The following is a 23,224-nucleotide window of genomic DNA, read 5'->3' as shown; positions in this document are numbered from 1 at the left end:
GTTAACCAACAATCCATTGACAGTGTGTACAGTTACACATACCTTGTTACTAACATAAACAGCAAAGCAGATCACTCTATTGAAATAGGAAAAGCAAGTCTCTTTTCAGAAGTCACGATTTATGGTACTTTACTATTTGGTACCAAAATCTCTATCAACAGACGCCTAGTTAGGACTTCTTTACGTTATTATACGGAGTAGAGGCCTGGACACTTTCTGATGCTTTTTAAGAAAATTTAAAACCTTTGAGAAATGGTGTTTTTAAGAACGCATTTTAAGAATTTCATGAGCGGATCGTGTAACTAATGTTGAGGTTCTACATAGAATGAACAAGGAATGCGAGATTATTAACACAATCAAAGAGCCCAAATTAGACTATATTAGCCATGTTATGAGGAATGAACAGAGATATGGTTTGTTGCAACTCATTCTTCAGTGCAAGGTATTTGGAAATTAGGGACCGGGGAGAAGAAGCGTATCTTGGCTTCAAAACCTGAGAAAGTGATTTAATACATCTACAACTGGATTATTCCGAATAGCAGCAAGCAAAGTTAGGATAGTCATACTTACCGCCAACATCCGGAATTGATAGGTACCGTAAGAAGAAGAAGATCTAATTTTTATTACCAGAGAACGGCAGTTCTCACCAGTGGTGCACACCAACACCCCACTACACGCGACACTATATATACACGAAATTTTCGATTTTCTAAATCTGACTGATTTGAAAGATGGGCCAAGTCCTATCTTAAAGTTCAGGAAAAGACTCACCCATTCATATGTCAACCATCCATTTTGGTCCAAGGGTGTGGATTTTACGGCCCTTTGTATTTAGGGTTTGTTTTTCGTTCTCGTCCCCAAAACTCCCAAAAACTTCAAAAATTTAAGTCCGACCTTTGCGGTTTCTAATAGTACTGATCATTACCTTTCCAACGCATGTCTAATTTTAAAAATCAGTTATACCATTCAAAAGTAACCGAAGTGTTTGAAAGTTAAACCGATTTGAATTTTTTTTCTGTGTTTGAAGAGAGGGTCAGGGCCGATTCAGAACCGGTATAGTTTGTGACTTTTGACCACCCATAAGCCAGCTTGAGGACTTGGTAGGTACAAAACGGCATATTTTTTGGGAGTATATATCTTCAGACCAAGAAGAGACAGGAGGACCGCAAATACATCAAATCAATAGTGTTGAGTTAAACTTTCAAATGGTGTTTAAGCCGTCAGGATCAGACATACAAACGGCTCAGTATAGCCAAAAAACTGAAAAACTGTACTTTGAAAATTTTGGTTTTTCGACAATTACTCAAAATTTCAACCTACGAATTGCGCCAATAACTGAGCTTTTGTAGAAGGACTCTAGACGAATCTAACGGTGTATACGTCATATCCGGGAAAATTCGAATTTTTAAGTTATAGGCTTCATAAATATGATCAAATCTATTTCCTACGGGAAAAACGGTTTCTCAAGCTCAATAATTCCTGTAATAGCTTCAGTTATCATACTTGACGTTAGATGCATCAGATACTACTGGTAAATACGTTTCAAACTCATGTTTACTGATCACAATTGGTTAAGCCTTTTAGAAGTTATTAAGCTACAAAAGTATAATCCAATTATAATGGTTTATGTAGTTGTAGTGATTACGACGCCAAATTTGATCTGGCAACGGGCAATCCGACTTCATTTACCGGTCATCTCAATATTTTTTTCAATCTATTTCGAATAGAAAAAAATCTAGTGTACATTCGATGGACACTAGATCATTTGGGAGATAATGCAACAAAAGTGACCATTTATAAAGCTTAACAAGTAATAGAGGAACATTGCATTCAACTTCATGCATTTAATTTATAAATAACTTTGAAAAACTCCTGATACAAGAATAAAAAACCGCTAAACGCCTTAAAAATGAGTGGCGCATACAATATTCCAGCTACAAAAGATCTGATATGAATATTACGTGGCGCGAAAATGTATTTTCATTTTGATGTAAAACAAAATTCTAATTTTATTTTAAAAGATTTTTCCATAATATTGGCTAAATTTGAAGTAAACGCGCCACAAAAGAGTTTCAAAATTCAAACTGTATCAAAGTTATTCTTTTGTGGCGCGTTTACTTCAAATTTAGCAAATATTATGGAAAAATCTTTTAAAATAAAACTAGAATTTTGTTTTGCATCAAAATGAAAATAAATTTTCGCGCCACGTAATATTCATATCAGATCTTTAGTAGCTGGAATATTGTATGCGCCACTCATTTTTAAGGAGTTTAGCGGTTTTTTATTCTTGTTTCTTATACAATTATTATAAATGTACATGATCAATTACAATAATTTTAGTCTGATTTTTTGTTTTATTTATGTATTTTTAGCTCAATAATTTTATTTAGAAGTACTGATATATTTCAGATATCCAGAAGTTAGAATAACCGATTTCCAAGGAGAGATCTCGTTCTACCCACCATCCAAATATAACGTCGGATCCGATCCTCCTATTGCACTTGGCGACATCCGACAACTACTCTTAGAATACTGCGTGGTTCCATTCCTGACCCCAAATCTACATCAAACTACTCCACATGTAAAATCCCTCTTATTGACAGGGAGCAAGGGAAGCGGGAAGAAAATGTTGCTACATGCTGTTTGCACCGAAACAGGATCGGTACTATTTGATTTGACTCCATCTAATATCGTTGGGAAATATCCAGGCAAGTCTGGATTGATTATGCTTATTCATTTAGTTCTGAAAGTATCCAGATTACTTCAGCCTTCTATTATCTATATGGACAATGCGGAGAGGCCTTTCGTTAAAAAGATTCCTAAGACCGATAAGAGTGATCCTAAAAGATTGAAGAAGGATTTGCCAAAAGTGATAAAAAGTAAGTATACCACAAAAGAATTAGTAGTAGTTATTATCGTTACTATTTTGGTATTGGTATTATCGTTACTATTTTGGTAAAACTATCTTAACCTGCAGATAGTTAAAAAAAAAGAGTGTGTGTACTTTGTACGCATGTAAGAATTTATACTTCTATTATTATGATTTCAACGAAATAAATATATTTTAAACAGTGAAATACTTAAAATAATACAAAAAATTAAAAATACCGTTAATACGTAATTTTTTATGAACTGTACCTTCTCCGGAATTAGGTACTTTTCCCTTGATAAATCGTAGAAAATCTAAAAAACGTCATATTTTCTACACAAATATTTAATTTTCTGTTTATTATATTTTCATACTAATTATCCTATTCCCAACGAAGACAAATTCAAAGGCACAAAAATTATAATAAATATATTTACTAAAAACACCAATATATTTTTTCACACTTTATTTGCATTGATACATACGTAACTTGAAAAATTTAGCAACTAACTTCATGCTGTCGGTATGCGTGTACTTCATAATATCGCTTTTATAAAAATTCACTATTAACAATTTTCCAATCACGTCTAAAGAAGTATAACTTCAACAAAAATAGAAAAAAACAAAACGAAGTCCAGGAGCCGATATCTAAAAGATTTCTTATACAGTCAAACCCGCTTATAAGAATACCCCTTAAAGGAATATCACGGTTTAAGGAATAGAAATTTAAGGTCCCGAAACGTTTCTACTAGCGACCAATGATCGGTTATTAGAATATCTCGGTTATAGGAATATTTTTAATTGGCACGAAGGCTATTCCAATAAACGGGTTCGACTGTATTGGAAAATAAATTTTGGTCAAAACCTAAATCCCAGCTAGACATGGGCAATCTACAGTTGCATTCCACAACACTTATCTGAGCTATTACCTCCGATTTCGTTGGACCTCCATCGATTTGCATGAAAACTTATGAGTGGTTAGAGGATATCTCAAGGAACAAAGGTGACATGGTGCCAACTTGCGCTTTTACCCTGGAGGTGGATGCCACCCCTTCTCGGGGGTGAAAATTATTCTATTAAAAATGACTCCAAAATTCGATAGAGGGATAAATTCTAAGCAAAATTTGTTATGTAAAGTTGTTAAAATAAATTAAAACTTTTTGAGTTATTAAAGATCAAAAATTTTAATTTTTCGTGAGAAAAATGCATGTTTTTAACCGATTTTCCATAAATAACTCAAAAACCATAAGTTTTACAAAAAAAGTTATTATTACTAAAAATGAAGTTAATAAAAAATGGAATAAACGCCTTACTAGAAAAACATCTTAATGTTAATTAAAAGTGAGTTATAAGTAATTGATTGTATTTTTTTTGCGAGTACCCAAATCTACGTATTCAATCTTGAGTAACGAGAAAATGATGCATTTTATAGCATAAACTTATTAAACATTTGTCAAAATACTTAATTAGAAATATATATCTATTAAATGAGCCCCGAACAATTTATGCTCCAAAAATTTTTCGAAATTTATCTCTTAAAAATTCTTCCAAAATTGTTTTTGAAGTTATACTTCTTTACAATCAAGGGTGAAATTTTATAATTCCCTGGCGCATGCGCAGACTCAGACAGACAGTATGTAGTTCGTTGCTAATCTTTCAAATTATGTATATATCAGCGCAAATAAGTCATTAAAAGAATATATTAATGTTTTTAGTAAATGGATTATTATTTATAATTTTTGTGTCTTTGGATTTGTCTTCCTCGGGAATAAAATATTTTATAATAATAGTAAGTATATTTACTTTAAATTTTAAAGTATTTTTCTACTTCACTTGGTCAATTAAATTTGTCAGTATGTATGAGAAATCTTGTAACCTGTCAAAGCAAAGGGAGTATAGCTCAGTGGTAGAGCGTTCGACCGGAGATCGAGAGGTCGCTGGTTCAAATCCGTGTCTTGTCTAACTTTTTTTTATTTTTAGTACTGTTTTAATAAAAATTTTTGGAAAGTAGTAAGTAAAAATTAGTTTAATCTTTAAATACAAATAACCTGTTGAAAGTATATTTATTTCGTTGAAATCATATAATAGAAGTATAACTTCTTACTTGCGTACAAAGTACACACACATCCTTTTTTTTTAATAACTCCGTTAATTTTTACAATGTGAGGTTCACCTAAAAACTATTTGAAAGATAATTCCAAGGACTATTAAACTACGTTAAACTTAATATTTTAAACCCCTTATTTTTTATTAAAAACCTGCTTTGTAATTTTTGTTCTTAAAAATTTCAATATACATATTTCATTTTAAAATTAAAGTAATTAAATTTTCTGCGGAAAACACTAAAGCGAACCTATAAACTCAGTTCTGTGTGCTTTTTTCAAATGTGCAAACGGGTTTTGAAAATTTCAATATAAATACAGGATGTTGTTTCACAATGATGTCACAATAAATTTAAGTACAATTGTTTTAAACCGGACCTGGATTTTTCTTCTTATTAGTAGTTCTATGGTTTGGGTTCTAAATAAGACATACTTTTATCAAATATCAAAAAATATACAAGGTGGTTATAAAGTTATGGATCCAGACAAAAATGGGCAAAATCGATAAAAACACCCTGGAACTCGGTTATAAAAATCGGTGAGGCAATAAATATAGAATATCTAGAACCGCCTCAGTGACCTCTATTCACCATTTAAGTATTCCCGTTTCTTAATGAAACACCCCATATACTACTCCACCTATGCGGTCCGCAAGCTAAGGCGATAGCTAGTATGTGACCCAGGAAAAAATTGTTGAGTATCGCTGCCCTAAATGATGGTACGGTAAGACCCCATTTTAACAGTCCCCGTTTCAGCGGTTCTCGATTCCACCGACCCTTTTCAGCAGTCCCCGGTTCAGCGGTACCCATTTCAGCAGTCCCCGTTTCGGCGGTTCTCGATTCCACCGACCCGTTTCAGCGGCGTTTGGTTCTGCAGCATGTCGTTTGAGAGGCATCGTTCAGGAAAATGAGTAAAAACAGGACCCTCTTCTGGACAGTAGTTTTAACAATAAAAAATGAATTTTATAAAATAAACAATAAATTGTCCCAAAATCACCCTATATATAGCTTTACAATTGCATAAAAAGTAGGGTAATATGGTAAAAAATTTGATGTTTTATTTACGTATTTTCAAAATAATACTACATTATGCAACGAGCATTTTTAATGATGGTCATTTATGATGCCAGTATGAAAAATACGACAAGCCTGGAAGAAGAAGAGAAAAAAATGTATCAATCGCGCTGCAGTTATTCTTGACGAAGTTGAGTTAGATGATTTAATTAAAGAAATAAATACACTTTGTAGAAGATGAACTATAACTTGCAAAGTAGCAATTTGTGAGTTGTAGACGTTGACTAGAATAATCAAATTAAAATTCATGAACATTCTTTTATTTTTAATTTTTGTACTTAAATATATATATTTATTCAAATAAATTACTATTAAAACGAATACAGAAATTTAATTCTAATTATTGAACTTACACATACATCATTAAATAATGCAAAAATATAATTTACACTTATTAGATGCTTACCTAGAGAAATATTAATAGATTCATCGAATAAAATTATAATAAAACAAAAATTACTTTATTAAGGCAGTATCATATTAAAAAAAAAATTATGTATTGCATTAATTTATAATTATTATAGAGTTTATCTAACTAATATACTTTATTTAATAAAATTTACAGAATCCTTATAAAATAATAATAATTGTAAAATTCAATAACTTTTATAATAAATGTAATCAATTTACTTCTCAGGGATTTTCCATTATTTTAAAGGGTCCTTACTTTTTATTATTTCACTGCATATACAATCCATAAATTGGATTATAAAATGTAGATTCTTATATAAAATCTGTTCAATTTTCACCTATTAATATTTGTAAACAATTGAAATATGATTTATTAAAAAACAATGTTAACTTGATTTCTACTGGTCATATAAAACTATTTTTTTCTTTTTTAATGTATATTTTTTATTATATATTTATCTTAATAATATACTTTATTTAATAAAATTTACAGAATTCTTACGAAATAATTGTAAAATTCAATAAATAAAAAAAATGTAATCAATTGATTTTTCCATGATTTTCCATCATTTTAAAGGGTCACAACTTTTTATTATTTCACTGCATAGGCAGTTCATAAACTGTATCATAAAATGTAGATTCTCATATACAATCTGTTCAATTTTCAGCTCTTAGTTTGTATGAACAACCGAAATATGATTTATTAAAAAATAAATGCTAACTTGATTTCTGTTTGTCATATAAAATAATTTTTTCTTTTTTTATATGAATTTTTTCATCAGCTTTTCATTGAGCCTACATGCAAGCACGGAACATAAAAAATATCTAAGTTATTCTAATTGTTTATAAGCTAAAAATCAGGTCTTTTTCAAACAGTTTTTTTAATAACAATTTCAATAAAATGTTAAAAAATTTTTAATACGTCTTAAAACTAAAGTCTCAAATAATCGACTGCGATCTGCTAAATATCTCACAGAGTCACTGTAGGGCAAGAACAGTTGTATAAACAATTGCTCTCTGGGATAAACAAATTGAATAACTTATAAACTATTTGGTCGATCTGGTTGAAATTTAGCACACTTAAATAACTCATTAATTGACATAATTTAAAGTCATTAAATTTTACGTCATTCTGCAAAAAATAAAGTTATTAATATTTATAATTTACTGCAAAATGAGGGTTTTTTGCAATTATCTCGGTCAATTGTTTATATATTACAATATGCTTACCACCAAATTAAAGAACTTTTTAAGATCTACATTTATTTGAAACATTTTTCTCTAAAATGTACAAGAAACGTTTTATTGTCAAAAAACTGCTTTTTTCATTCTTTACAATTGTTAAAAAAAAAAGCAAAATCAGCTGTACGTCTTCACGGAATTATCATCAGTTATGCCTCATCTACCGTTTAAAACTTTGAAAAGCCTGTAGAACATCTTTACGTGAAATCGATGATTTTTTTACCTATTAACTGGGGTATATACCAGATACTTAGATATTACCTGTATATTTTCAAACAAGAATAGGTTAAAATAATATCCTGCAATAAAACTAATTACTTATCATTGTCATATTATTATTTTCTTATTGAGACCGCTCTATTGGGGACCGCGTTTATGGGGACCGCTGAATTGGGCACCGCTGAATCGGGGTACCGCTGAAACGGGGACCGCTAAATTGAGACCGCTCAATCGGGGACCGCGCTTTTGGGGACCGCTGAATAGGGGTGAAACCGATGGTACACCTACTAACTGTTATCTTTGTTTTTGACTTAGTAATGTAGTCAACAACCTTAAAATTTTTAATGGGTCATATTGAAAACTATAAATATAAAAAAAAATGTATGTAAAATATTTCTTTTTTAGATTTCAGTCCTGAAGACCGAGTAATGTTAATAGGTACATCCAATTTCCCTTGGGAATGCGACCAGAAAATGTTACAACAAGTGTATCAGAAATTTATTATGATACCGTCTCCAAACTACAGTTCTAGGTATACGGCATGGAGTAACCTTCTTGGCCAATATATGCCTGTAAATTGGCAGTTTGATATGGGTCTCATGACAAGGATATCTGACGCATATACTATAGGTTAGTAAATCTTGATCTTGAAAATTTTATGTACAAATATTTGTCCAAGTGATCGTGCCAATTACACTACTACTACTGGTCTGGATCCCGCGTATGAAAAACAAGTTGATTAATAGCAAGCTGAAAATGTTTTAAAGCTTAAGGGTGTCTAGTCGGATAAACTTTGATATATGGGAACACTGGAACAGGGGCAGTTTTAATTGTGGAACAGGTTAAAAATTTGGAACGGTCAGACCACGAAAACGGCACATTTATTTTGTCCGACAGAATAGACTTAAACTCTCCGAACAGAGATTAAACTCTCATGCAAAAATAAGACTGCTATTTATCACCTGTCATAATTCCTGTCATTTGACATATTCTACATGTTCCACTCATTAAAACGCCCATTTGGTGATAAATAGCAGTCTGATTTTTGCATGAGAGTTTAATCTCTGTTCGGGGAGTTTAAGTCTGTTCTGTCGGACAAAATACATGTGCCGTTTTCGTGGTCTGACCGTTCCAAATTTTTAACCTGTTCCACAATTAAACCTTCCCCTGTTCCAGTGTTCCCATATATCAAAGTTTGTCCGACTAGATACCCTTAAGCTATTAACAAATTTTCAGCTTGCTATTAATAAATTTTTTTTTTCATACGCGGGATCCAGACCTAATCTGTTTACATCGTTCTCCGACGCCTTCCGACTTCTAACCGCCATTCGTCTCTGCTTAAGCATAGACATGGAGAGATTTCTCTTTCCTCTAGTTTTTCTTCAATTCCCTCCCTTCAGATTCTTCTCGGCCTTCCTTTTTCCTTTTGCCATGTGGTGTCCACGTCAAAATCTGTTAGGAATCCCGTCATCTGGAATTCTCTGCACATAGACGTACCATATTACTTGTTTTTTATCATTTCTCGTATTGTCCCATTTGGTAACCGTTCTCTTCTTGATTAGCCTACTGCTCTTCTCCAGAAGTCCGTTTCTATTAGTAGTAACATTCATGCCCCGCGCACTCTAATAAAAAACATGTAATCGTATTTATTTTCCTTCCATTTTGTCAGAGGCGCTGATGTCGGCATTGTGATTGGTGGAACATGACTTTTGAGAAATCCTGCGCTATCTGTGAATCTGTATTCAGTGTTCGTGTTCGTTCGTTCGTTGTCGTTCAGTTATTTTATATGGTCGGTTATGTGATGTGTTTGTGTCACCATAAAAAGCTGATATTCAGTCGTGTTTTTTGATATTTTTGTTATTTTGTAATCGAGTACCTTTTTAAAGGTAAGTTTTTCTGATTGTAAGGTAGAGATTTTCTGATTGTAGGTACTGTTTATCCAACAGTTTTAAAATACACACTTTATTTCGCGTTTTGTTGTTAGGTCTAATGGCTCCGTTTAGCTGTTGTGTGCAGACGGTGGAAAAGTTCAACCAGTAAACATTTATTTAATCCAAATTAAATACTCATATTTCTATGTAAAATGTCACATTATTTTATAAATAAATAAGTAAGAAACAAAAGTTGTTTGTGTTTTACCTTTATTGTCCACTTAAATAAAATATTAAATATTGGAAGTACCGTATGGAGGCTATGTACCTAGCATGGAGGCTAGATTATGGCACCCTTCCTATCCAATCAACAACAAAAACGTTTAAAATTTCACACCTATCATGTCGAAGGTACCGACCACTTATGTGGAGGCCAGATTTGTAGTATCCTTCCATTTAACCAGGTGCTGAGATGGCGCTGAAATACGTGACATGTTTTTTAAAGAGTAAGATCGCATTCTACCAAATCACACAACAGTTTTTTGTATGGTAACATTTTCTCTGTTATTTGTTTCATTTGTCAAACTTCACTGTCATATTATGTGATTACACTTTTAAGTATGGTATTGTAATATATAAGCTGTTTGTTCGCTTTAGATATTGTTTGGTCCCACAGAATGCCGTTCATCATAGATATGGCTTTTTTACCCTGGATGTTTCTGTCCCTAAAACACAAGAGGCATACGATAATTACAAGACTATAAGAAACGAAACACATTCAGTAGTAAGAAGAATAAAAAAATGATCACTGGGAACGTAAATGGAACATTATGATTTTTATGGTCTCCAAAAGGAAATACGGCGCTTTATAAGAGGTCAAAGAACGGAGGTAAAGGAGCCAAAACACATAGAAAAGGATGCATATAAAAAGATTATATAAAAAGATGTCAATCTCTCACAAAAACGTTTGACGAATAAACGAATAAGTTTTTTTCCTAAAATTATTAATAAAAGAGTTATTACATGTCTAATAAATAAAAATGATACCGGAATCGGTAATTTAGGAAAATCTCAGAAATTTCTTTTTCACGTAGAAGGCTGTTATTGCATATTTGAATATGGTTTTTAATTACAAATAACTTTTCATAATAAAATTTTTTGATATTTTGAAGTATAAAGGTAGTTTGCTCATGAGCGAAATTAATATTTTTTGACATACCTCGTATACTGTTGAAAAAATTTGATATCTGATGATTGCATCTTAGGTTTTAGACTATGCAGAGCACTTTATAAAGAATGACTTTTTTTCGTAAAATTGATATTAAAAAAGTTTCCCATATGGTGCAAAGTTACGCAGACACCCTGTATAAAAGTTACACATTTATACATTTACAGTTATACATTTTTTATAAAAACTCAAGCTAATTATAGTTCATTATACTCACGGTTTTTTGCCCCAAATTTTAAAGAACCGTTTGGATTGACATGAAATTTGGCATAAACGTAGCTAAAATGTCGAAGAAAAAAGGTGATATTGTGCCGATGTGTGATTTTGTCACACGTTCAAGATAAGTCCGGAATTGGATAAACTAACTCATTCTAAGCAACTTTAGTTCCATAGATTGTTTTCACTAAGTCAATACTTTTTGAGTTATTAGGAGTGAATATTTTCATTTTTCAACAAAAAAAACTACGTTTCCAGGCGGTTTTCGTAAATAACTCAAAAAGTCCTCTGTAGATCCAGTAGGAGCAGAGTCGCAGGTAATGGAAGGTAGGTTCTTATTCGTCAAATTCCAAATCGAATATCTGAACTCATCACAACTTTTTTAAAGTGTTTAAAAAAACTGAATTTCTGTTCTTTTATAAGTTTCTAGCATCAAAAGTAAACAAGGTACGCTCAAAACATAGTTGGACCCTTTTCCCAAAAGTTGGTCACAAAGCGGTTTTTTTAATTATGAAAGATTTTTTTTAAATAACTTAAAAATGATTGGTGATACCAAAAATCTCAAGTAGTAAAAAATATAGGTTTTGCTATTGTAAATATTTTGGACTTTTTGTTTTCCTGAAGACAAAAATTGGTTAAGGTATGGTATTCAAAATTTGTATACACCAGTGATTAGTGGCTCGTTTAGCCCATTTAACGAGAGCCTTTTCAAAAATGTGAACCAAGGAGCCTATGAACCAATGAATCTTATAAATCTTATAAAAAATACATAAGAAAAGTAATTTGTGAAGCGGTAATGATTAATTTCATTTCGGATCCTAATTAGAGGGTGATTTTCACGATTTTTGTTACTAACAAAAAAAAGAGACCATTATTCTGATCGTAACTTACTTACATTTTCACCCGCAAATAACTCAAACAGTAATGAGTTAGTGAAAAAACAGTATAGAAAAAAAGTTGCTTAGAATTATTAGTTAGTTCAACCAATTCAGGACTTATTTTGAACGTATATTTTTTCACCCCGAGAAGGGGCGAAAGTCACCCCTGGGCAAAAGCACGCATCTGCACAATATCACTTTTTTTCTTTGACATATTAGCTATGTGTATGCCAAATTTCATGTCTATCCAAGCCGTTCTTTAAATTTTGTTGGTTTGAAGGTTTTGCAATATTTTACCGTGAGTGAATGGACTACTAAAGCAGTAAATTAATATTAATCCTACCGTTATTATCCTTACCACTATAATTGTCTATATTTATGCAAAGTTATGAGGGTGCTATAAATACGAACAAAAGGAATATCGAGCGTCTTGGGACTATTTTTATGACTCAGCGTATAAAACTTGCATTGAATATCTGTTCCCGAATATGATGCTAGTAGTCGGAGAGATAGAAGCGGATTTTGTGCGTGATAAGTAATATGGAAAAACTATACGGGGATATGTTGAATTAGTTGTGTACATGACTTTCACCAACGGCCGGAAACCAGAGTTGGGGCCGAGGGTAGTTATAAGGGGTCAAAGTCGCGGATTTTATTATTTTTTTTATGACGCTCATGATCGAGATGACGTAGGTCATGACGTAACTAAGTAAAATCTAAGGGGTGAGGCAAGGGTGAATACAAAAAATATAAGGGGTTCTTTGCAACGTTCGTGATTGAGAGAGTGCACCAAAATTTGGGAATAAGTAGACCATGACATAACTAAGTAAAATCCTCAGAGCCGGAAACCAGAGTTGGGCATTAGGGTAGTTATAAGGGGTCAAAATCGCTGTTTTATTATTTTTTTTTTGTGACGCTCATGATCAAGATAGTACACCAAAATTTGGGAATAAGTAGGTCATGAGGTAACTAAGTACAATCTCCAGGGGTGGAGCGCTGCGTGGCCGATAAAGGAGTAGGGGTTGGTGTGAATATAAAAAATATAAGGGGTTTTTTGCGACGTGCTAGACTGAGATAGTGCACCAAAATTTGGGAATAAGTAGACCATGACTTAGCTAAGTAAAATCCCCAGAGCCGGAAACCAGAGTTGGGGATGAGGGTAGTTTTAAGGGGTTAAAAGTCGCAGTGTGTATTATTTTTTTGTGACCCGGTACAATATTTGTCCCCCACGCAGCGTTCCGCCCCTGTATATTTTACTTAGTAATGTCATGATCTACTTATTCCCAAATTTTGGTGCATTATCTCGATAACGAACGGCAAAAAACCCCCATATATTCTTATACTCACCCCTGCCTACCACCCCTTTGTACCCCAAGCAGCGTTCCGCCCCTGAAGATTTTACTTAGTTACGTCATAGCCTACTTACTCCCAAATTTTGGTGCACTATCTCCATCATGAGCGCCACAAAAAAAAATAATAAAAACCGCGAATTTTACCCCTTATAACTACCCTCATCCGCCACTCTGGTTTCCGCCTCTGGGGATATTAGTTAGTTATGTCATGGTCTACTTATTCCCAAATTTTGGTGCAATATCTCAATCACGAACGTCGCAAAAAACCCCTTACATTTTTTTATATTCACCCCTGCCCCACCCCTTTGTCGACCACGCAGCGTTCCACACCTGGAGATTTTACTTAGCTACGTCATGACCTACTTATTCCCAAATTTTGGCGCGCTACCTCGATCATGAGCGTGACAAAAAAAATAATAAAGAACGGAACTTTGACCCCTTATAACTACCGTCCTTCCCCACTCTGGTTTCCGGCTCTGGGGATTTCAATTATCTATGTCATGTTCTACTTATACCCAAATTTTGGTGCACTATCTCAATCATGAACGTCGCAAAAAACCCCTTATATTTTTTATATTCACCCCTACCCCCACCCCTTTGTCGGCCACGCAGCGTTGAGCCCCTAGAGATTTTACTTAGGTACGTCATGACCTACTTATTCCCAACTTTTGGTGCACTATCTCGATCATGAGCGTCATAAAAAAAAATAATAAAATCCGCGACTTTGACTCCTTATAACTACCCTCGGCCCCAACTCTGGTTTCCGGCCGTTGGTGAAAGTCATGTACACAACTAATTCAACATATCCCCGTATAGTTTTTCCATATTACTTATCACGCACAAAATCCGCTCCCAGCTCTTAGACTATAGGATATAATGCTAGTATAAAAAATACAAAAGTGTTTGTGTTGGCACGAATTTAGGCAGGCACCGGCAATTATTCTAAACAAGTGTTGAGATAAGGGTTTTGTTTAGCAAGTAAAACGAAGGAACCTTACAATCGCGTTCTCTGTATTTCTTAATAAAGGTTTTCAAATTTTTTTAAGAATAGATATTTTTTGTTTAAATACCTACAAAAAAATTAAAATTTATTAAGCAATTTCGTAGTGTGTACTTGTGTAGTGCAACATATCCCAAACAAATTAGAAACAAAAGAAGCAAAAAGCGCGTTAGAGCGGGGCCCGGGCCCTGGTTCCGCGGAACCCACGGAACCAGGGCCTTTTGACTTTACCTACTATATGGACTGCAGCAGAGAATAACGGTGCTGATTTCTCATAATGTGTCCCAGATACTGCAGTTTTATGCGTTTGATGTTAAACACAATGTCCGATTAATTTTTCATTCTTCCTAGAACTTCCTTGTTCGTGATCCATGCTGTCCGTGATATTCTCAGCATTCTTTTAGCTTGATTTATTACAATTTAAAAAATTATCACCCAAACTATCATATGCATTTTTAAATTAATTTCAGTTTTATTAACATTTTTTTTAATTTATATTTTAGGATCGATAATAAGTACCATTAACGAAGTGATGACAGTCAAGAGGATGCTTCAACTTCGAATTCATCCGTTGAGTCCCTTAGAGTTAGTAAACGCTTTATGCAAGAGAACTCCAATATATAAAGAAGAAGAAGAAGCCTTCGAACAATGGTGGTCGAAGGTACCGACAGTAAGAAAAAGAACAAGAGCAGTGGAACTGTTGCAGGAAGAGCAAGCAGAGTTGGCGGCTAAACAACAAGCAAACGCTAAAAAGAAGATGTAAATATTGTGATCTTGAAAATTAATTTTGTATTGTAATTTTAAACAAGGTTACATAAGTACAATGTATTAAATTAACCGATAAAATAGTAGTTAAACATTAAAATGATCAATAAAAATTAAGTATCATTTTTGTAACATTTTTATAGTTTTAAGATTTTCAAAAATTTTTAAACAAATTGTATATCTACAAGGTGAGTGGGGAGGAAAGCATCAAAGTTGAAGACTGTATATTATACGTAAAAATAATTAAAAATAACTCATATATGTTGTTTTTCGATTTTCATTTGTTTTTGAGTTATAGCAATAATAACACAAAGTTGTATTGAACTGAAAGGGCTTTCAAAAATAAGGAAACAGATTCTACGTACGCATTTCATCTTCTACACCATAATAATTATTGTAATGGACAGTGTCAAATTCCCCACATTCAAAATAAAGGTCTTGAACTATGTATCTTCATTAGAAACTATGAAAATTGATGAATTAAAACATACAGATATATGACTGATATGGACTGATAGGTCCGAAAACGTTTTGAACACGTTTATGTTATCCATTTGGATTTTTAAGATTTTAATAACAATAAATGATAATAATTCTAACTGATCAACTTGAAACATATTCAGCTCCCCATTCGTCAACATTAGTAGGTACGTTCTTTAAAGGTAAAAGGTAAAATATTGCAAAACCTCTACATTTTAAAGAACCGCTTGGATTGACATGAAATTTGGCATACACATAGCTAACAAGTCAAAGAAAAAAAGTGATATTGTGCCGATGTGTGCTTTTGCGCTAGGGGTGAGTTCGCACCCAGATAGTTCAGGGTGAGTAACCACAGACTAAGTAGGAATACTAATCTAAAGTTTCAATATACACGACTTAACATAATCTAGAAGAATTCTAAAGATTGACGGTTTGTTCAAAGCTAGTAAGTTCATCAGATTATATGGGGGATAAACGTTTTCTTGCAATAGCTGCATATTCAATAGATTTCTTTTTGTCACATATTTGTCACATGCAAAAAATATATGATCCAATTCACTTATTTTATTGCAATTTTCGCACAAATCCGACTGTATTACATTGATTTTATAATAGATGTGCGGGATAACAGGCATGGCCAAATTTTAGTCGAGAGATAGTAACAATATCGTGTCTTGAAAATTCTCATTTTTTATGCCAATAATTTGTCAGAATTTTCAGATGTAAAAGAGTATACCTTGTCGGACAATTTATACAGTATTGATTCCATTGAGGTTTGCAGTTATCATGTAGTCTGGTTTTACTTATGGTTATACATTCTTGAAGTCCAATATCATTCAATGTCTCCTCGCCACTGAAAATGCTGTATTTTGCCAACTGATCTACTTTTTCATTATTTTCAAGACCAATATGAGCTTTAATCCACGTGAATACTATATTACACTGCATAGTTGTTAGATTAGATAATAGTATTTTTAATTCTTTGATGTAGGGATTTACGTTAACAGAATTTTCGTCTAGTTAACCAGAGAAAGTTTTTAAAACTGATAATGAGTCGGATAAAATATGTTTATTTGTTTGAGATTTTTATTTTCGACGTATTTGTTTGCTTTTATGCTATGGTTTTTGCTGAAAATATTGATGTATGGCAATTAAGTTTAAATTTTTCTTTTACATCTGGTGATGGTATATAAAAGGCACAGCCCACACCATCACTTTGTTTTGAAGCATCGGTATATATTTGCAAGTGATTAGGGTATTTTGCAGTATAATCATTAAGGGTAGCTTTGCTAAGTGTGTGAAGTTCGGAATATGAGGGAATTAGAATTATTGATGTTTCTAAAGCCTGAAATATCACGCATCACCATAATATCACTTTTATTCTTTGACATGTAGCTATGTGTATGCCAAACTTCATGTCAATCTATGCGGTTCTTTAAAATTTACACAAAAACCGTCAGTAAATGGACTATCGGGATAGAAATAAATTATAAAATTATGACATTTTAATTAGTTATCAAAAAAATAACTATTTTTGATTGATGTAATTGTTAAAGCGTCATACAAAATATAATTTAATGTTTGGAAATTAATTTTTTAATATAATTTACTCATAATTTAGTAATAATATGTGGTAATTGAGTAACTGTACTTTTAACACTTTAACATGATTAATAAAGTTAAGTACCTAATAAAATTTAAGCATTAACATTAAAAAATGTAGTGAAACATTAAGTATCAGTAGTAATAAAAAAGTGGATGCGAAGCGTGGACCATGACCAAATCAAACAAAGAAAAGCTCAGACGTTTTGAATGAAAATACTTGCAAGAAGTTTCAAGATCAAAATCTATAAATCCATCGTCAGACCTGTACTAACATATATGGTTGCGGAAATTTTTGGCCCTCACCACGACATTAACACAAACCAGTATAGGATCAGAACCAACATCTAATTAAAAGCACTCTACAATGACACCGATATTGTCCAAGAAATTAAATCACAGCGACTAAGATGGGCAGGCCACTTGCACAGACTTCATAACAAGACTGGTATGGGAAGAGATTCCTACAGGCAAAAGACCACTCGGACGTCCCAGAATGCGATGGCGAGATAACATCCAATCAGATCTCCGAAAAATGAACATTCCACTTGACCCTAGGTTGTTGGAAGACCGAACAAATTGGAAGAAAGTTGTAGAGTCCGCCAGGACCCACTAGTCTAAGAGCTAGTGAACCCTCCGACTAACGGTCTTCCTGTAAGGCTAGAAATTTGTATAGTGATAATTCATAGCACACCAAGGCTAAAAACCATGACCTGGCAGGCATCAGCCCTGCACTTGTATCTACCAGGTGAATCGAAAAGTGCATAGTTTAGGGGTAAAATAAACTTTCTCCTGTAAGGTTTAAATTTAAGTATGTGTTTGAGTAAGTCATTTAGAAGAAATGTGTACAATGACAGGCGATTCTGAACAGCATAAGACCTTGCCAGGCGAGGGGAAAGATTAGGGGTTTTTCCTAAAATTATTTTTTTTGCATCAAACAAAGTTTTTTTTTAGGTTTTTTAAATCATTCCAGACAGAAAAGGTCTTTAGTGACTTTTCTCTTATGTTCATAGTTTTTGACATAATATATAAGCGATTAAAAAGTTTAAAAATTGCGAAATCGGCCATTTTTAACCCTGAATCGGACATTTAACTGAAAATTTCAATGTTGCCAAGGTAGGTAGATATTCTTTAAACATCGATTGATTAAATCCCGAAGAGTTTTTTGCAATACAATATTGAAAACCCCTTTGTTTAATGTTTTTAATTGCTAATCAAGGGGCGCGACACTGTAGTGTACTACTGTATCACTGTAGTAAGTGGGGACGTTTGAGTTTGCATAAATTCATTATCTCGAGAATGGGCAAATTTGAAGAGATATCCTCAGACAGGTCGATTTCTATTTTTAAATTAGGACTTTTTGGCATATATATATAATAATAGTGACGTCATCCATCTGGGCGTGATGACGTAATCGATGATTTTTTTGAATGGGAGTAGGAGTCGTGTGATAGCTCATTTGAAAGGTTATTTAATTCTCTATTCAGTAATATAAACGTAAATATAATTATTTATACAGGGTGTGCAGAAAATTTTTCTTTTTTTTTGTGTAAATTAATTTAAAAAAAAAATTTTTTTGTACACACTCTGCAAATAATTATGTTAATGTTTATATTACTGAATAGAGAATTAAATAACCTTTCAAATGAGCTACCACTCAACCCCTACTCTCATTTAAAAAAATCATCGATTACGTCATCACGCTCAGATGGATGACGTCACTAGTATTATATATATGCCAAAAAGTCCTAATTTAAAAATAAAAATCGACTTATCTGAGCATTTCTCTTCGAATTTGCCCATTCTCGAGATAGCGAATTATTTCCAACTCAAACGTCCTCACTTAGACTACAGTGTCGCGCCCGCTTGATTAGCAATTAAAAAACAAAGGGGTTTTCGATATTGTATTGCAAAAAACTCTTTAAGATTTCATTAATCGATGTTTAAAGAATATCTACCTACCTTGGCAACATTGAAATTTTTAGTTAAATGTCCGATTCAGGGTTAAAAATGGCCAATTTCGCAATTTTTAAATTTTTTAATCGCTTATATGTCAAAAACTATTAACCTAAGAGAAAAGTCACTAAAGACCTTTTCTGTTTGGAATGATTCAAAAAACCTAAAAAAAAACTTTGTTCGATGCAAAAAAAAAATAATTTTAGGAAAATCTTTCCCCTCGCCTGGCAAGGTCTTATGCTGTTCAGAATCGCCTGTCATTGTACACATTTCTTCTAAATGACTAAACTCAAACACATACTTAAATTTAAACCTTACAGGAGAAAGTTTATTTTACTCCTAAACTATGAACTTTTCGATTCACCTGGTAGATACACGTGCAGGACTGAAGCCTGCCAGGTCATGGTTTTTAGCCTTGGTGTGCTATGAATTATCACTATGTGTACAAATTTCTAGCCTTACAGGAAGACTGTTAGTCGGAGGGTTCACTAGCTCTTAGACTACACTCAGGGTGTCGGAGGGTTCACTAGCGCTACAGCTACGTGATGATGATGAGTAAAGCTCGGATTTATAGGCAACAAAAATTGAAGAAAAAGGCGCCTATATAGGCAAAGATTTTTATTAAAAAAGGCAGGAATATTAACATTTAGGCAAAATATAGGCAATAAAGGAATATAACTTATTATTTATTGTACAAAGTGAATTAACGTAATATTAACTTAAGGCAGGTATATTTACACATCATAATCATAACATTAGAGTAACTAAATAACTTTTAATTAATAATTAAACATTGTAACCACTTAAAATTTTATCATTAATAGAAACAACTAAATGTTTTTCAATATTTTCGGTCTTAAAATTATGTCTTCGATCACTTAAAATTAATTTGTACATTGAAAATGAACGTTCGACATCGACAGATGTAATTGGAGCATATTTCAGAGCGGATAATAAATCTGGCATAATTTGTAATTCCTCGGAAAATGTTCCATTCAAAACTTTAGCAACATTAGATAAAAACGAAAAACCTTCATTCTTGTCGAAAACATATTTAATTTTTTTTTTAAATTAATTGACCGTTACTTCCAGGTGCCGATTTAATTTTTGTCTTTAAATTATCTATTAATTTTACTGACTCACATAAATTTATCTCTTGTTTTTCTAATAAGGTAATTGTGGTAACTATTAATTTATAATTGTCATTGATATAAGCGAGTTCCTGTTTCAATTTGGGATTTTTTAATATTTTTTTTTTGCTTCTCGAATGGCTTCGGAAATATCATCATCAAATTCTGACATAACTAATTCTATTTCATTGCAGTGTTCAAAGTAAAAACAAACTGCTTCGAGCCAGGTTCCCCACCTTGTAATTACTGGTTTAGGTGGCAAAGGGACACCGGGAAGTCTTTCTTTATATATTTGCACCCTCAACGGAGCCTTTACAAAAACTTTTTTCATAAAATTTATAAAATTATTTACCAACGGAAACAGATTTCTTATTTCTTCAGCAATTCTATTTACCCCGTGGGCTACACAAGTGCAATGAATTAAATTAGGATAAAAAATCTTTAAATTAACAGCAGCTTTTAACATATATGCCGCAGCATCTGAAAGCATTAAAACTATTTTATTCACTGGTATAGGGTTGGGTAAAAAGATGTTTGTTAAACTATCTTGTATAAATCGACTTATTGTTAAATTGTTTGTTTTTCCAATTCTTTAACGGCAACTAAATAAGGTTTTCTCGCAAAGTTTTCGTTCAAAATTCCAATCATAAAATTAGCTATATACCTGCCGCATACATCTGACGTTTCATCCACGATAATATACAAAAAATTGCCCTCTAACTCCCGCCTAATTTTTGAAATACATTCCACAAAACATTTTTCCACAGTATGTTTTCTCAATGTACTCTCGTCCGGTAAGGATTTATTATTTTTCGAAAAAGCATTTAAAACTAGGGCTATTAACTTTATATAGAGGAATGTTGGATGCAATCATCATCTGGCATAAATCAAATTTAAATGCGTCTTCCTCCTTTTTTTTTGAACTGCTTAAACTATCCCGCAGAGATATTTGGGCTAACTTAGAGGAATTTAATTTTTCCAAGTTACGTTTATGAAGTAGAATTCCACAATGCTGGTCAATAAAGTACTTTTTTCTACTTGAAATCTGAGAATTTAAAAAAAATAATTAGAATTCTAAAACCGCTTTAGAATTTAGTTATGTTGTGGGACAAGAAAAAAAGAGAAAAAATAAAACTTACCGATTTGCCGCATGGTTTACAAAATGCTCCATCTCCTTCTAGAGAAAGTTCCGAATAAGGTGCGATCCATAGCCTTAATTTAGATGTCATCTTTTCACACAAATGTCTAAAACGTTTTAAAACGCGTTCTTTGCTTTTCGGTATACGCAACAAAACTAAACTAGGATATAGCAATTTGTGACTAAACTCTGATACAGTAACCGACTGTACAACTGATAATAAACTAATAAAGCTTAGGGATTTCCAAATAGTTAACCCTCAAGTCTCGATAAGGTACATTTTCCTAGAAATCTGTTATATAAACAAACCATTGATATTTTATTATTGACCCAAAATTTTATTATAGAATGGTTTAGTAATAGAATAATATCATGGGTAGTACCATGAAATTTTAAAAAAGGCACAAATAGGCGGAATATACGAAAAAAGGCAAAAAGTGCAAAAAACAATTATAATAGGCAAAATAGGCATTTTGCCTATAATCCGAGCTTTAATGATGAGTAATAAAAAAGAACAGCAAAAGCTGAACTAAATAAGGTCAGAAAAAACGATAAAAACCGTAAAATGCTTACTAGAACAACGGAAATACAAGAATACCCGCTGAACTAGGTAGGATTGACTTTCCTATACTAAAATCACAATAAAGATGCACTAGAAATAAGCAAACCAAGAAACGTTGAATGTTACAAGGAGCACTCTCAAATCATGATTTATAATGTATAAACTTTGTAAATCATAATTTGGGATTACTTCTCGTAACATTCAACGTGTCTTGGGTTGTTTATTTCTATTAGTGCATTTTTATTACAGACACATTATATCATCCGATTTAAGCAAAAGGAACTCTCTTATTAAATTGCGATATCGAACACCTAACAGTCACTGCTTGATCAACCCCAGCTTCAAAGAAGTGCGATTCAGTGATGCCTCCAGCTCAAATTCTGCACCAAAGTGTGATACGTTATGGATGCATTTTTTCTCTCGACAGTCGATATGTGGTTTCTCAGAAGAGAAATATTTCACATCGCCAAATGCTGCAAATTTGACGATTAACAAAAATGTCAAAATGTGCTTCATCGCTTAGGACGATTTTGCTCAAGAAAAATCAGCATCCACTTGTTGATGTTCAATGATCTATTCAACGAACTCTCAATGCAGAAGACGCGGCATTCGAGACCAAAAACTAATATTATTCTAGAGATTACTACATGCGCGCGCATGCTGCTGAATACTGCTGATAACAAGACTATATGTAATATAATAATAGGGGAGTGCATATAGATTTTCGCTTCGGAAAAAATCAAACAAGATAGAACTTCTTATAATTTCATTAAGAAATGTTTAATAAACAACATATCAAAAAGTTCTACTCGAGAAGTGGGTGCTTCATTTTTTATTAAACAAATGAACTGCGAAATTCGATGTTTTTTTTTAAATAACTCCGAAAATATAAATTATAGAAAAAAGCTGACTTTTGAAAAATTCAGAAAATTTTACAACAAAAACCTTATATAAAGAATTTTCTAAAACTAAATCTGTATCTTCTATAATTTTTTATTTATAACGCTAAAGTCACCCTTCTCACAAACATTGGCGCACTGTAAACTAATGTACGGCGAAATGCACGGTTGAATTATTTTAATGTAATTCTTTAACTAATTGATCAAATAAAATTTTACAAATTGACCATG

The 23,224-nt window shown here is 32.7% G+C and overlaps 1 protein-coding gene across 1 annotated transcript in view; it reads left to right on the top strand.

Moving 5' to 3' along the window:
* LOC114327108 (dynein regulatory complex protein 11) overlaps nucleotides 1-15,419 on the top strand; it is a 47,112-nt gene extending 31,693 nt beyond the window's left edge. Inside the window, exons 7-9 of the mRNA XM_050655328.1 lie at nucleotides 2,410-2,879; nucleotides 8,322-8,546; nucleotides 14,965-15,419. Of these exons, the coding sequence (XP_050511285.1) occupies nucleotides 2,410-2,879; nucleotides 8,322-8,546; nucleotides 14,965-15,224 (955 nt within the window). The 3' untranslated portion in view covers nucleotides 15,225-15,419. The remainder of the gene's footprint in view (nucleotides 1-2,409; nucleotides 2,880-8,321; nucleotides 8,547-14,964) is intronic.
* The last annotated feature ends 7,805 nt before the right edge of the window (nucleotides 15,420-23,224 follow it).

The sequence above is a fragment of the Diabrotica virgifera genome, chromosome 7 (genome assembly GCF_917563875.1).
Source record: "Diabrotica virgifera virgifera chromosome 7, PGI_DIABVI_V3a".
Taxonomy (NCBI): domain Eukaryota; kingdom Metazoa; phylum Arthropoda; class Insecta; order Coleoptera; family Chrysomelidae; genus Diabrotica; species Diabrotica virgifera.
Note: the sequence above shows the minus strand (reverse complement) of the source record. Positions and strands in the feature narration are given on the sequence as shown.